Source organism: Arachis ipaensis, chromosome B09 (genome assembly GCF_000816755.2).
Source record: "Arachis ipaensis cultivar K30076 chromosome B09, Araip1.1, whole genome shotgun sequence".
NCBI classification, from domain to species: domain Eukaryota; kingdom Viridiplantae; phylum Streptophyta; class Magnoliopsida; order Fabales; family Fabaceae; genus Arachis; species Arachis ipaensis.
In genome coordinates this window covers 20,946,680-20,961,850 of record NC_029793.2, presented here as the reverse complement: position 1 = coordinate 20,961,850, position 15,171 = coordinate 20,946,680, and the positions used below count along the sequence as shown (strand labels likewise).

At 34.9% G+C, this 15,171-nt stretch overlaps 3 protein-coding genes across 3 annotated transcripts; 1 reads left to right on the top strand and 2 right to left on the bottom strand.

The window, feature by feature from the left end:
- LOC107617576 lies at window positions 1,330–2,192 on the top strand. Its single transcript, XM_016319359.2, has 2 exons — window positions 1,330–1,652; window positions 1,833–2,192. Exons 1-2 carry the CDS (start codon window positions 1,486–1,488, stop codon window positions 2,008–2,010), a joined length of 345 nt encoding a protein of 114 aa, XP_016174845.1. The 5' UTR covers window positions 1,330–1,485; the 3' UTR covers window positions 2,011–2,192.
- On the bottom strand, window positions 5,317–8,931 carry LOC107617574 (ATP synthase subunit delta', mitochondrial). The gene is made up of 2 exons (XM_016319356.2): window positions 8,524–8,931; window positions 5,317–5,914 (listed from the first exon to the last, which is right to left on the bottom strand). The coding sequence occupies exons 1-2, from the start codon at window positions 8,779–8,781 to the stop codon at window positions 5,570–5,572; spliced, it is 603 nt and encodes a 200-aa protein (XP_016174842.1). The 5' UTR covers window positions 8,782–8,931; the 3' UTR covers window positions 5,317–5,569.
- LOC107617575 (ATP synthase subunit delta', mitochondrial) lies at window positions 10,491–14,800 on the bottom strand. Its single transcript, XM_016319357.2, has 2 exons — window positions 14,390–14,800; window positions 10,491–11,246 (listed from the first exon to the last, which is right to left on the bottom strand). The coding sequence occupies exons 1-2, from the start codon at window positions 14,645–14,647 to the stop codon at window positions 10,902–10,904; spliced, it is 603 nt and encodes a 200-aa protein (XP_016174843.1). The 5' UTR covers window positions 14,648–14,800; the 3' UTR covers window positions 10,491–10,901.

Sequence of the window (15,171 nt, the reverse complement as noted above, 5' to 3'; positions counted from 1 at the left end):
AATTTTAAATTTTTATTTTATTATGTTTTATATGAATGGTTGAAATTTAAAAAACAACTTACTAATTAGGTTATATATATTTTTTCTACAAAAGAAAAATAAAAAGACTAAAAAGCATAACTTACTCCTTTATTTATTACCTCTAGTATTAAGCCATTTTTTTAAGAAGTATTACACTTTCTACTTTATTTAAACTGCATTAGCATCCAACATATAATGTAATTCCATATTTTTCTAGTAGAATAATTCATCACTAAAATAATGGAATGTTTTATGAATATTATATTTTAATATAAACATAAATTATAAGCGTTAAAAGGTAGTTTCACTTCATTATCGCTGTCTTCACTACTTATTTTTAAAACTCAAAATGAGATAATATTTAATTTGGTTTCTCAAATTTTACATAAATTTTAATTTAATCTCTAAAATTTTAATTAATTGTCTTTATTTATTTCTCAAACTTTGCAAATATGATTTATGTTAATTTTTAGGCTAATTTTCGATGCACAGACGTTAACAAAATACTGACGTGGATAGCCAAATGTCACGTTAGACTATTTAAAACGATGTCATTTTTGTTTTAACACTCCAATAGTAAAAAAAAACTCATAAGTGATATTTATTGAAATTTTTTTTTCTAAAACAAGTGATCCAGCGTCGTTTTTAGACTATTTAAGCGCCAAAACCATAACGACATCGTTTTACAAGTTTCAGCATGGCATTTGGTCGTCCATATCAATGTTTTATTAACGTTTTTGTTCCTAAAATTGTCACAGGATTAATGTGAGTCACATTTATAAAGTTTGAGAACTAAAGAAAGATAATTAAAATTTTAGAGACTAAATTAAAATTCGCGTGTAATTTTAGAGATCAAATTAAATATTAACTCTTTTAAAATAAACAGAAAACATATTATAATAAAAGAAATAACTTAACATTTTATAAAACTCAATAATATTTTAAAATAAGCGGGTTTTCAAAAGTGGTATTGAGCTATGACTATATATTATTATTATGGAGTCAAAATTAAATTAGGTGTATAATATATTAGAATTTTTTGTTTACTTTTTAAGTTCAATTTGTGGTAGAACTAAATTTACACCAGCTATACTTAATATGTATACTAAAATTTAGGCACTCATATAAAATATATATTAGAACATAAAATGCATATTATATTTATTTATATACAAATATATAATAATTGATTCAAATAATATTTTTGAATTTATAGTCGACTTACTTCTGGTAATGAGTTTTCCTATATTAAAAAAATAAAAAAGAGAGTAAAATTAATATTAAAACCTAATGATTGATGAAGAACATGTGTGTGTGAGTGTGTTTGTGGTCCACACCACCTCATATCACAATCAAGTCCAACTCCTCTCTTCTAAAACAATCATTATATAATTCCCATTTTTTCTTTCTTTTCCTTCCCTGCTTTTTCCAAACTCTTTTCTTTTGAGTCTTCTCCACATATCTATGGCTTCTCCCTTATCATCGCCATCTTCTTCTTCTTCTTCTTCTCCAAGATCTAACATCTTCTATTATGCTGGATGTGAACATCACTATGAGCAGCCATATTTCCTTCAAGCTTGTTTTCTATGCAAAAAACCTCTTGGCCAAAACAGAGACATCTTTATGTATAGGTTAGCTCAATTTTGAAGCTAAAGGTTTTAGATCTTTACAGTAATTCTTTGATTTAGTACTTTTAGAATAGAATTCTTTTTCCTATTTCTTCTTGATTAGACATGATGTTGTTAATGAATTATATTTGAATTGTTTTTTGGTTAAGATTTCTTATGATTTTGATTTTTGAACTTTTGCAGAGGGAACACTCCGTTCTGTAGCAAAGAGTGCAGGCAGGAACAGATGGAGATTGATGAAGCAAAAGAGAAAACGTTGAAGCTTTCTTCTTCAAAAAGAGGTGTTAGAAAATCTGAGACCAATAACCAGAATTCTACATCCGACAACACTTTAAGAACAGGCACAGTTGCTGTGGCCTAATCAAAACTAAATATTGTTAAGATTCCAACTCTTGCAGAATGAAAATTTCACAAGAGAGGAACGATCGATCTCGATGGAGATTCTGATTTGTAATGAAAGAGTTGGGTAACAGAGAAAGAGTGAACAAACAAGAAATTTTGGCTATTCTTCTTGTTTTATTACTTTTGCTTTTTGTTTTTTGTTTTTTTTAGTCTCTTAATTTTTCGTAATGTTAAATAAGAACGTATAGGAAGTATAAAGATACTTCATATAGATGGTGGCTGAAACTTTGTTACATTTCTCGGCCATAGTTTAATGAATTCATTAATTAAATAACGTGCCGCATGCCAAATTCATTTGCCTATTAAAACGTTACATGTATATTTTTCACATAAAATATTTTATATATAACATAAAGATTTTATATACTGAAATATATTGCATTCCATGTATGGGAGGCCTTTGCCGTAATTTCATTGTTGCGGTTAATGCTTATTCGATATCGTTAGTAAGCAAGAGTTATTTTGGACTCCTAATATTTACTAACAATGGTAAAGATATTAATTTGACTGAAATTCACTAATTAGATAACTTATTTCAACTTATTCAAACATAAAAATATCTTACATATGTACCTACATTTAACATAATAAGGATTAAGGACTGTAATAACCGAAAATGGAAAAGGATCTACCAAAAAACTTGAAAGCAATGTGCGGGACTCTGATTCTTAAATGGAGGGAAGCTAGGAATCGAGTAACGCTATTTACCGCCTTAATGTGCTGATTTTCGAAGCAGAAACTTTAAGGACCAGCAGTTTGTAGTAAGGAAAAACAACTATTTGTACCTATGAATTTTAAGAACGTTGACAAAAGTATCCATTAAAAAAGAAAACTAACGTTATATCCATCAAAGATGGATTCTGTACAACAAAACTAGTCAAATTCTAAATTTGTGTTGACTTTTTAATAAAATTTCAAAATTACCCTCACCATTATCTTCAACCCCTCCTCTCTTCTATCCCAAATCTCAAATACCTCCATTGCCTAAAAACCTTAATCTTAATACCTAAAAACCTCAAATTATCATTTTCTTTATCCTAATCTCAATACCCCTTTCAACAAATTTCAACCATCTGATCTCTATTTTTTCATCAATTTTACCACCTCCTTCACCAACACCATCATCACCGCCACTGTCACCAACCATCAGCCTCATCTTCCTCCTTCTCCACTGTCACAGCCATAAACAACAACTTCACTCTAACTTTTAATTTTACTTCTCATCATTACTTCTCCAATCTCAAATTCTATCAACACTTCATTACCGCTATTACCATCACCACCCTTCCTCCATCACTTTAATCACTTTCAATACAATGTCAGAAGGAGAAGCACCTTTAGATGCTAAAAATTGAAACTTTAGCAAGATCGCTTTGGTGGGGTCGCATGTGAGTAACACAGGAATTTTGCACATAATGGTGGTGATTTGGGAGAGTGGGAAAGTTCAAATTCGATAATTATATAATGAATTTGTAATTTGTACTGTTGTAAATATAGGACTTTTTTTAATGGAGTTTATGAGCTTGAAGTGGATCTAGGAGGAGTTGAATCGCACCACAGGACCTTGCACGCTGGATCTCGGTTCAGTCTCACTTCCGGAGCTTCTCCATCTAGTGTTGCGTGGGAACGGATGGATTGCCTGGTTGCTTGTTGTCGTCTTTGTCATCGTCAGCGTGGAAAGATGGCGGCAGTGGTGGTTACTAGAGTAGTAGAGAATAGAAGGTGGTTAAAGTAGTGGCAATGGAGGTGCTTGAGATTTGGGAAAGAAAAGAGGAGGGGTTGAAGATAAAGGATGGGATAATTCTGAAATTTTATTAAAAAGTCAACATAAATTTAGGATTTGGATACTTTTGTTATACGGAATTCATCTTTGATGGATACGTTAGTTTCCTTCTTTAATGGATACTTTTATCAGCGTTCGTAAAGTTCATGGGTACAAATGGTTGTTTTTCCTTTTAGTAATTTTAATTATTATTTGGTCAGTATAAATACAAATATAGGTGCAAACTAATGTTAGTCAAATGTTGGTCCAAAATAACTAACTTGGGTTGGTCGAGTGGTCAACTTACTCGTCCGCTTAAGGATGGAGTGTAAGAATTTAAACCTATTATAGTGGTTGAAGCTTTCCTTTACTAGCCATTGTGCACATTTGTTTCCTTCCCCGAAAACTTGGTGGAATTTTACCTCCCAAGGTCTATTCTTCGTCTCATTAATATTCCTCAAGTTGGGGTTATGTATTGTGTTTTATTCTGCCCCTGCTGATTCCTTCATTATGCCTCAATAGAGTCCATCTCAACAATGAGCCTCCTCGTTTCCAAGTCCCATGCCATTTGGTGAACAGGTAAAACTCCCCACAGCTATGCCCAAGTTACTTCACAAATTCCCAGCATAGCTACAAAACCCCCTATCCATTCTCCTGATAGCCTGCACTAACCTTCACCTCCCTTACTGACCCATCTGTGTTCAATTTCACCGTTCTTTGGGGAGGGGTTTTCCATGAAATCCGGCCTCTGGGTTGTTGTTTGCTGTCCATTGTCAAATGGTATTTTCGATAAGCTTACTTGTATCTACTGGTCAAAGTCCTTATGATATTCTAGGCATTCATTGGTCTTGTAAATGGGTGGGAGAAGACATATTGATTCCTCCATTTCCATATCCACTAGCATGTGATGATGAACTCAGAGATTTTCCAATCTTATTTTTCATATTACAGTCCATCCATGTCTCAAAAGTTGTTCGAAAGAAGAGCGCTGATGTGAAAGGTAGTATAAATTGTATTTATATTTTTGCACTGAATATCTAATTCAATCCAAGCTCGCGAAAATTAGATCAGATTGTCAATAGAAAATCATCCACTCCAAACCTACCGCTATTAACGTTGGATTGGATGAGTTTTGGACTCAAGAACAATCCAACCCATACCACTAATAATACCCTTGACTCTGCCTTAAATATAAGGGACCCTAATTTGGACTCTAACAAGTAATGATTATAAGTGTAACCAGTATCAACACACCAGTTATACAACAACAACAACAAAACCCTGTCCCACTAGGTGGGGTCGGCTACATAGATCAAACGACGCCGTTGAACTCTATCATGTATCATGTCTACAAAGAGACCGTTTACATGAATATTGAAAAAAAAAAAAAAGAATTAACACAATAAATTACTACTCTAATGTCCGAAAAAGAAAACCTGATTAGTATATGATCTCTATCAGCAGACATGCATCAAGCTATAAAATAACCAGCAAAGGCACACCCTGTGGAACCGGCTCATGTTGCCCTTATACCAACAACAATTATTAAGCTTTTCTTTCAAGTTTCAAGGGTCTTGCTCAATCCTTAGCTAGATGGTAGCTTTTGGAAAAATTATTTTATCAAATCACTTTCATCCGAGAAATACAAGGTCAAAATGATCTGCAGTAACTTTGAAAACAAAGACACAAATCGATGACACGAGGCCATCCTAAAGGGTGCAGATAAATTCATAAAAGGTAACATCAACTACAATACTTAGCCTGTAAGAGCTGAGTTGAGCGCGCTATGCACATCAACTCCAATCTGAGCTTCAGCTTTCTCCAAATCAGTTGTCGCAGAGTTCAGCTTCTGAGTGAACTCTTGAAGTCCCTTCTGGACTAAGTTTGCATCAATTCGATCTACTGGTACAGCTTCAACAGCTATTATATCAGCAACGGAATTTGCATGGATGAAGGCAAAGCCACTGCTGACAAAGTACTTGGTCACATCATTGCCTTCATGAACGGATAGGACACCAGGTTTCAACTCTGCAATCGTTGCAACGTGTCCAGGGAGAACACCCATTTGCCCAGTTGTTGCAGGTACTATTACCATGTCAACCTACACATGGATTCCACTCTTAATTGACTAGCTAAGATAAAATTACGACATTTCCAAGGAGGAAGAATCAAGGATTTTATTTATTATTATTTTTCCCCCTAGAAATCTGCAGCACCAAAAATGATGGAACTGATGGCTAGCAATAAAAATGAGAGAATCCATGGTGTCAATCTAGACAACTAAATTGCAACAAATATTGCAACAAATGTTGCAAGTTACCCACTTCTAATAACCATCAATACTCTTTCATGATGTGAGGGTAAGACTGTAATATATTTTCACACATTTGTAGAGATATTAAGTACAATAGATGGAAGAGTAGTTTAATACCAAGTGAATTCAATAAAAAAAAAGCGAGACAATGTGTGGGCACTAGGAAATAAAATAGGCTAAGGTACAGTATATTTCTCTTGTTATTTGTCTTTTGACAAGTGTAGTTCTCTTATCCCATCTTGTTTATCTTCACGATCTGTGCCAAGCATTTCCTCCAAGTGCATAGAGTTCTTCAATACATGCGCTTGGAGAGCAAATAAATAAATGCTAGCAACTTAAAATTACCAATACTAACGCTTCTGTTTATGACAATATTTTATATTTCCAAAATATCGACACTACTACAAGTACTTTTGTAGTCACCTAATCAAACCAAAACATAGAGTTTACCAGTGTCAAAAGAAACTAGTATATGATATTTCATTTCCCAATACTAGCAAATAATGTAAGCAAGGCTCGCTGTCTTAACAGCAACAGCAAACAACACAAACCAGACAAAAATGTCAAGCTTCCATTACAATGCATCAACTACTCACATGTTTAGTTGCATCAGGCTGAGTTACAGACTCCAGAACATCTTTAAAATAACTAAATTGAGGATTAAAAGTTTACAACAGGGACAACCACAAAATTGAGTTAACAAAATACAACATCAAACAACTGCTTGAAGGAAGGGGTTTTGTATAATTTTTTACTAGTTACATTTTTTATACAATCAGCCAATCAGCCACTCTTTTCACAATTTATGAAAACTAAAAAAAAAGTGTTTAATAATAATTGTTCAAATCATGAGTGGAAAGTCAGATAAGCAAGATTTTCAACAATAATTTAGATGGTTCAAGATCAGTCACGATATAATTAATAATACTATAGATATAGAAAACAATTACATTTGCAAAGAATGGATATTAGGCAACTGAATCATGATTTCTACACGGTATGACTTTCACAACTCAATCCCTAAAAGAAGTTGATAAGAAGAAAAAGCAATAAATTATAAAATCAACAATTTCGAGATGATGGAAAGATCAAAGATCAAAGATGGCAGGCTAACCGTTAGAAATTTGGAATGATTATTAGTTTATTAATGGAAAGCTATCCATTTTCTGATGTTAAGCGCAAGAAAATTTTGTTGACATACTTTTGCTACATTCCTCTATTTCTAATGTTTTATCAGGAAAAAAGGGGATAAAAAGGGAGATGGGAAGCTATTTGGAATGTTAGAAATATCTCTGGCTTGATTGCGCAATGATGCAGCTTTTTTTTTTGAAATCAAAGTGTGCAATAAAACAGCAACACATCATGCTCTATGGCAGTTACCAGGTCCAAATTTAACAAATAACAATGCTGTACATAGCAAAAAAAATCTATACTTGCTTGCAACCTTGAAACCATGTTATATGCCTAGTGCAGTAGTGCCTAGGTCAGATGTTAAAATGATAAGTTTCAAGAAAAGCATGCGAAACGGGATCCATGAAGATCCTAGAAGGTGAATGACAGCAACCAAGGCTAATGTGTTTTCCCACTTCATGGGGCACGCTACATGAATATAAAGACATCACGTCATTGCTTCCTATCATAAACACTGGTCCATTGCTCATTTTGAAACTACTCAAGCTTATGGGAAACAATATGGCCTTAACTCAATCATATCGTTGAACCATGTGTATGATGATTCAACAAAATCGTAGGTTATTTGTTGATGACTGCCAAACACGTAGATAAAACAATTTATCTTCCGGAAATAACCAATTCAGCTCATTATACAGATTAAATCCGCCAGGCAGAGGAAAAAAATATAGTGAAGGAAAAAACCACATATTCCATTTCAATACACAACTAATTGAAAACGAACAATAAATATAAATGAACTCTTTCAAATAGGAGAAGAAATCACCAAGACAGAAGGACAGAAAATGACCATCTAAAGAAGAATTCAGCGGATCATTAGGCAGTCATAGAAGAATATTCAGAACCTAATCCAACTAGAGCAAAAGTTCACTTACAACATTGGTTGGACGATTTGAACGATAAATATTACGTGAAAATTGGGGAAAATTACAACAGCATCAGTCATCATTAATTCCTTAGGTATCTTTCCTGACCTATAATCCGGTTCGAGCGGAACACAGATGATTGCAATTGAAATGAGAGGAATTGGAGGGAGGGGAATATATAATCTATAACCCTATTCCATATTAATTGGTGCATCATCTGCAAAGTGCCACGAGAAACGAAATAGTCGTATAAACAAAGACAAAAGGAACCCTAAAAGAAAATCAATGCACACAAAAGGAAACGCAGGTGAAAAGAGGAAGAAAGAAGGTATCAGTGACCTCTTTAGCGGAGAGTTCGGAAGCGTAAGGGAGGACGAAGTTGACAGTGAGCTTGGAAGGAAGGGAAGAAGGAGTGGCTGGGCGAGGCTTCATGTAAGCCAATGGAGTCTTTGGTGGATCCACGTTTGGGCTCACTTTCTTCCATGCCTCCACGAAGCTCGAATCTTCTACGGCCGCCGCCGGCAGATCCGTCGAGAATCGGCGGGATGTAGCGCCCATCAGTGGGCGGCGGAGGAGGGTAGATGCTCGGCGGAACATGGTGGTGCGGAGTAATTGGATCGCTCGGTCTCGCAGGGTCGGAGAGAGAAAGCGACTGTACTGTTCGTGCGGGGACAGACGGGAAGAGAGGAAGAGAGAGAAGATGAACAAGTGAATGTCGAAGCGACAATGGTGTATAGCGTGCAACCATTTGGGTCATAATATGGGCTTTCTGTTCAAAAAGGGCTAATCGTTATTTCATAATGTGGCCTTTTGGTTCTGGCAGGGCCCAATTGTTACAAAATGTAGGATTCAGGTGTAGTTACAATGAGATTTTTGTCTATTCATACGAACAACAACGCCATCCTTAACAAACAAAATGACAAAATAGCTTCTGATATTTTTTGAGATAATATGAACATTCCATTAAAAAATTATTGAACATTAACATAAATTAATTGTGACTAGTCCGCTTAAGCAAGTGTCGGGGGTTCGAATCCCACCTTGTGCATGCAGCAACCCATTGGCCAGCGGCAAACCCTTAAATGGAGCTCAGTACCGCGACGGATTAGTCCTTGACCTGCCGGGTTGGGGGATACCGTGGGAAACCAAAAAAAAAAAAAATTGTGACTTTCATTTCATAGATTTATGACTTAGAATTTAGATTTAAGGGTAAAGTCTTAAATTAGTCCCTTATGTTTGGGCGTAATATTTTTGGTCCTTAAGGTTTAAAGTGTCGTATTTGAATCCAAAAAAGTTTCATTTAGCTTCAATTTAGTCCCACCGTGAGGTCAAAGATAAATAATTAATGAAATGTCCTACATGACAGCAGTATAAGACTAAGGTCAATAATTTGGAGAATAGGTACAAGTTCCAGAGGCACAAAATCAACCGTGGATACATCAATACATGTATTTAACATTTTTTTAATTTTATAGAAAATATTTCATTTTAATTATAAGAAAAATAATAAATAAATGTATTGATGCATCCACGGTTGATTTTGTGCCTCTGGAGCTTGTACTTATTCTCTAGATTATCGACCTTGTTCTTATACTGCTGTCATGTAGGATATTTTGTTAATTATTTATCTTTGACCTCCGGTGGGACTAAATTGAAGCTAAATAAAACTTTTTTGGATTCAAATAGGTCACTTTAATTACGCCAAAATGTAAGGGACCAATTTAGTACTTTACCGTAGATTTTAAAATTTAAGATTTAAAATTTAGAATAAAAGATCATTTCAAAAAAATTAACTGACATTAAGTGGAAAAACATTGGTTACATAATTGAACTCAAAGAAATATTATAACAAGAATTTGAAAAATTCGGTTTTGTTAAATTGTCAACAAATCAGTAAAATCGGCTATCATTATCCAACTTTACTTAATGATTAATGCAACCAACTTCCCTATTTTTCAAATGATTAGAATTACTCCAATTTTCCATTTATTGTGATCCATGGTACTTGTCTTTTTATCCGTTTCATTTACCAGCATATATGAATACCAAAAAAAGCCCTCGAGTAATTATTGTATGAGTATATTTTGGCATTTTTAAAAAAATTTGATATCCAATAGACCAATATAACAAGATTGATTATTTTATTTTATTATGGCCGTCGGCATCCATCCTAGTTCGGTAGTTCCTAGAGGTAAACCGTAATGGCGTACTCTATTTCACTCTTCTTCACAAATACAATGCTTTGTTCTTTTTGGGGTTGGACCGTAGGGGTAGATAAATACACATAATTTAGAAATATGCCAACATTCGCAGCCAAGAAGTTTGGATCTCATCCAGATGCAAATTATCTCACTTCTTTACATTATCTGAACATAAAATCAAAGGAATTCGATGCATTCATTGACATTTTATGCATCTGCACAAGCAAAATGAAGCATGCAAAACTATTCACCATACAGCAAAGATTTTGCTTACAGTGTCATGTCAACTCGTGCTGCCAACAATAATAAAGGATTAATTTTAAGGCCTTGGTTAACTTTCTCTGGCTAGATGGCAGCTCTTGAAACTTTTATTTTATCAATTCACTTTCCATAGTGAAACACATCATCAAAATGTTGTTTAGCGAATAGATAACTCAATGACCTGCCACCAGGCCAGATGTGGGTGGGGGAATAAACAAATTAAAATAAATAAATAAAACAAAAATACTGCAGTACTCAGCCTGTAAGAGCCGAGTTGAGAGCACTATGGACATCAACTCCAATCTGAGCTTCAGCTTTCTCCAAATCAGTTGTGGCCGAATTCAGCTTCTGAGTGAAATCTTGAAGTCCCTTCTGGACTAAGTTTGCATCAATTCGATCTACTGGTACAGCTTCAACAGCTATTATATCAGCAACAGAATTCGCATGGATGAAGGCAAAGCCACTGCTGACAAAGTACTTGGTCACATCATTGCCTTCGTGAACGGATAGGACACCAGGTTTCAACTCTGCAATTGTTGCAACGTGTCCAGGGAGAACACCCATTTGCCCGGTTGTTGCAGGTACTATGACCATGTCAACCTACGCATGGATTCCGCTCTTAATTAACAGGTTAAGATTAAATTATGACATTTTTAAAGGAAGAAGAATCAAGCATTTTATTTATTGAGTTTTTTATAGACATCTTCAGCCCCCAACTATGATGGAATTGATGGCTAGTGAGCTTAAAGCACAAGAATAAAAATGAGAGAGTCCAAGGTGTCAATCTAGATAACTAAATTGCAACAAATATTGGAAGTTACCCACTTCTAATAACATCACTACCATGTCATGACGTGGTAGTAAGACTATAATATATTTTCAAACATTTATGAAGAAGATATTCTGTCCAATAGATGTAACATTAGTTTATTACCAAGTGAATTCAAATAAATAGAAGCAAGAGGACAATGCGTGGTGAGTAAGATAGGGTAAGATTCAGTATATTTCTCTTGCTATTTGTATTTTTACTAGTTCTCTTATCTCATCTTGTTTCTCTTCAAGATCTGTCCCTAGCATCCCTTTAAGAGCATAAAGTCGTTCAATACATGCACTTGGAGAGAAAATAAATGCTAGCAACTTAAAATTACAAATACTAATTTTTCTGTCTATTACAATACTTTATTTTTCCAAAATATTGAAACTGCATGGCCTGAAATCAAACAAAAATATAGATAGTTTACCAGTGTCAAGAGAAACTAGTAAATGGTATTTCATTCTCCAATACTAGCAAATTAATTTAAGCACGGCTGGCTTTCTTAACAGCAACAGCAAACAACACCAACCAGACGAAAATGCTAGGTTACGGCTATAATTTAATTTAGATAGGTCACTTTCAATTTACCTGAGCCAAAATGCATAACTACTAGCATGTTTAGTTCCATTGGTCTGAGTTACTGACTCCTGAACATCTATAAAATAACTACATTAACAAAGATTGTCACTTTATTTAAAAAGGATTACAGTTTTACAAGGACAACCACAAAATTGAGGTAACAAGAATAAAACATCAAATAACTGCTTGATTGAAAGGGATGTTAATAAATGCCTTAAGTCAGGGCTTTTATAGAATGTTCTACTAGTTACATTTTTATAAAACCAGCCACTCTTTTGACAACTTATGATAACTAAGCAAAAAATGATTTACTAATAATTGTTCAAATCACCAGAGCAAAGTCAGATATGCATGATTTTCAACAATAATGTAGATGGTTGGCAACCAGTCACGATATAATTAATAATATTGTAGATGAACAAAATAACTACATTTGCAAAGGATGGAAGTTGGGCAACTAAATCATGATTTTGGCATGGGAGGACTTTCATGACTTGATCTCTAGAAGAGGTTGATGAGAAGAAAAAGCAGTAAAATATAATATCAATCATTTTGTGATAGTGAAAAATTTAAAGGACAAAGATGGCATGGTTAATTGTTTGAAATGTTGAATGATTATTAGTTTATTACTGGAAAGCTGTCCATGTTCTGATGTTAAGCACTATAAAATTTTGTTAAGACACACCTTTTTCTAGATTCCTCTATTTCTAATATTTTATCAGAAAAATAAAAAGAGATAAAAAAAGGGAGTTAGGAAGCTATAAGAAATCCTTGAAATATCTCTGGCTTGATTGCGCAATGATGCTGCCTTTCTTTATCAAAGTGGGCAATAAGACAGCAACACATCATACTCGATACCAGTTACCAAATACCAACATTGTACTTAGCAAAAGCATCTATAGTTGCATCCTTTAAACTATTATATTATATGCCTAGTGCCTAGGTCTTACATGAGGTTTCAAGAAAAGCACATGAGCTGGAACCCCTGAAAATTCTAGAAAGATGAAGGTGAATGACAGCAACCAAGGCTAATGGGTTTTCCCACCTCATGGGGTATGCTACATGAATATAGACATCACATATTGCTTCCAATCATAAACACTGGCCCATTGCACATTTTGACACTATTCAAGCTATATGAAGATTCAACAAAATTGTAGGTTATTTGTTAATAACTGTCAAACAACAACAAAACCTTATTCCACCAGGTGAGATCGACTAATAGATCAAACAATGACATTGCACTATAACATATATTATAGACATCTCATTTTATCACTTCATGCAATGTCTTTTAAGATGTTCCTCCGTCTCTAACCACTTGTCTATTTTTCACCTGACCCACCCTTCAACGCTCTACCGGCCTTTTCCCCACATGTCCAACAAACCACTAAGAGAGTATACCATCTTTTCAACAATGTGTGCAACTTTCTCTCACAATCCCCATTTCTTATTCTGTCCATACACGTATGACCGCTTATCTATTGAAACATCCTCATTTTGGTGACGCTGAACTTATGTTCATGTTCTCCTTTGCTGTCCAACATTCCATTCCATACAATATGGTATAGCTGGTCCAATGGCAATGCGACAAAATCTACCCTTAAGTTTTGAAAGGTTAAGTAAAACAACATATGTTATGGAAATGACCAATAAAGCTTATTAGGCCCCAAAGAGTCGGACTAAATCCCAGGCAGAAAGAAACAAATGCCCTGAATACACTAGAAAACAACCACATTCCATTTCAATACACAATTAACTGAAACAAGCAGACTAAATTTAACATAAGAATAATTAAACCTTATAAATGGAAAAGCCAGACCCCCCAAAAAAAAAAAATCGAGCATTTGATTATAAATCAACTTTTTCAAATAGGATAAGAAATTCATTAAGACATAAAAAATGAAAAATACAAAGAGAAGGAGAATAAGGAAAGCTACACTACACAAAAGGACCACGCAAAAGAGAACTTCAGCGGATCATTAAGCAGTCATAGAAGAATATGCAGAACCTAATCCAATTAAAGCAAAAGTTCACTAACAACATGTGTTGGACCATTTGAAAAAAATAAAACATATTACGCGAAAATTTGCGAAAATTACAACAGCATCACTCATCATTAATTCCTTATGTATCTTTCCCTGACCTATAATCAGAAGCGGAATACAGATTATTACAATTGAAATTAAAGACTTCTTGTTTTTGCTGGGCGCGCCGGGGGGATTCTATAATTCTATAATATATTAATTGGTGCAACATATAAACAGAGACAAAGAAAAACCCTAACAGAAAATCAATGCACAGAAGAAGAAATGCAGGCGAAAAGAGGAACAAAGAACGTATAACTGACCTCTTTAGCGGAGAGTTCGGAAGCGTAAGGAAGGACGAAGTTGACAGTGAGCTTGGAAGGAAGGGAAGAAGGAGTGGCTGGGCGAGGCTTCATGTAAGCCAATGGAGTCTTTGGTGGATCCACGTTTGGGCTCACTTTCTTCCATGCCTCCACGAAGCTCGAATCCTCTACGGCCGCCGCCGGCAGATCCGTCGAGAATCGGCGGGATGTAGCGCCTATCAGTGGGCGGCGGAGGAGGGTAGTTGCTCGGCGGAACATGGTGGTGCGGAGGAATTGGATCGCTCGGTCTCGCAGGGTCGGAGAGAGAAAGCGACTATACTGTTCGTGCGGTGACAGACGAGAAGAGAGGAAGAGAGAGAAGACTATGAAGAGGAACAATTGAATGTCGAAGCGACAATAGTATAGTGTGAAACTGTTCAACAATTCGGGTATTTGCTATGTGGGCTTTCTATTGTAGCAGAGCCCAATTGTAATTTTACTTGTTTTAGCACCAATTGATTATGACTCTTCAGAGAAACAAGATTATTGAGTTTTGTAGTCCAAAATAAAATGTAAGGCTACGTTTAGAAGAGAATGTGATTGAGAGATAAAGAAAAAAATTGAATTAAATTTTTGTGGCTCATTAATTTTAATATGATAATGAAATGTATGTATCGCAACGTTATGAAGGTTTGAGGGGTTAATACAGTAATGTGACAGCGTTAGTTTTTAGAATAGGAAATAGAAATTGGATCGTTCGATTTTTTTGTGGGTGAAAGGACTGCACAAATCGGACGGTCCGA

What these genes read in the sequence shown, in the direction of transcription:
- LOC107617574 (XM_016319356.2), bottom strand. Translation starts at nt 8,781, where the DNA reads ATGTTCCGCCGAGCATCTACCCTCCTCCGCCGCCCACTGATGGGCGCT. An exon ending in CCGAACTCTCCGCTAAAGAG is followed by an intron (nt 5,915 to 8,523) that starts GTCACTGATACC and finishes ATCCATGTGTAG; the next exon opens with GTTGACATGGTAATAGTACC.
- LOC107617575 (XM_016319357.2), bottom strand. Translation starts at nt 14,647, where the DNA reads ATGTTCCGCCGAGCAACTACCCTCCTCCGCCGCCCACTGATAGGCGCT. An exon ending in CCGAACTCTCCGCTAAAGAG is followed by an intron (nt 11,247 to 14,389) that starts GTCAGTTATACG and finishes ATCCATGCGTAG; the next exon opens with GTTGACATGGTCATAGTACC.
- LOC107617576 (XM_016319359.2), top strand. Translation starts at nt 1,486, where the DNA reads ATGGCTTCTCCCTTATCATCGCCATCTTCTTCTTCTTCTTCTTCTCCA. An exon ending in AGAGACATCTTTATGTATAG is followed by an intron (nt 1,653 to 1,832) that starts GTTAGCTCAATT and finishes GAACTTTTGCAG; the next exon opens with AGGGAACACTCCGTTCTGTA.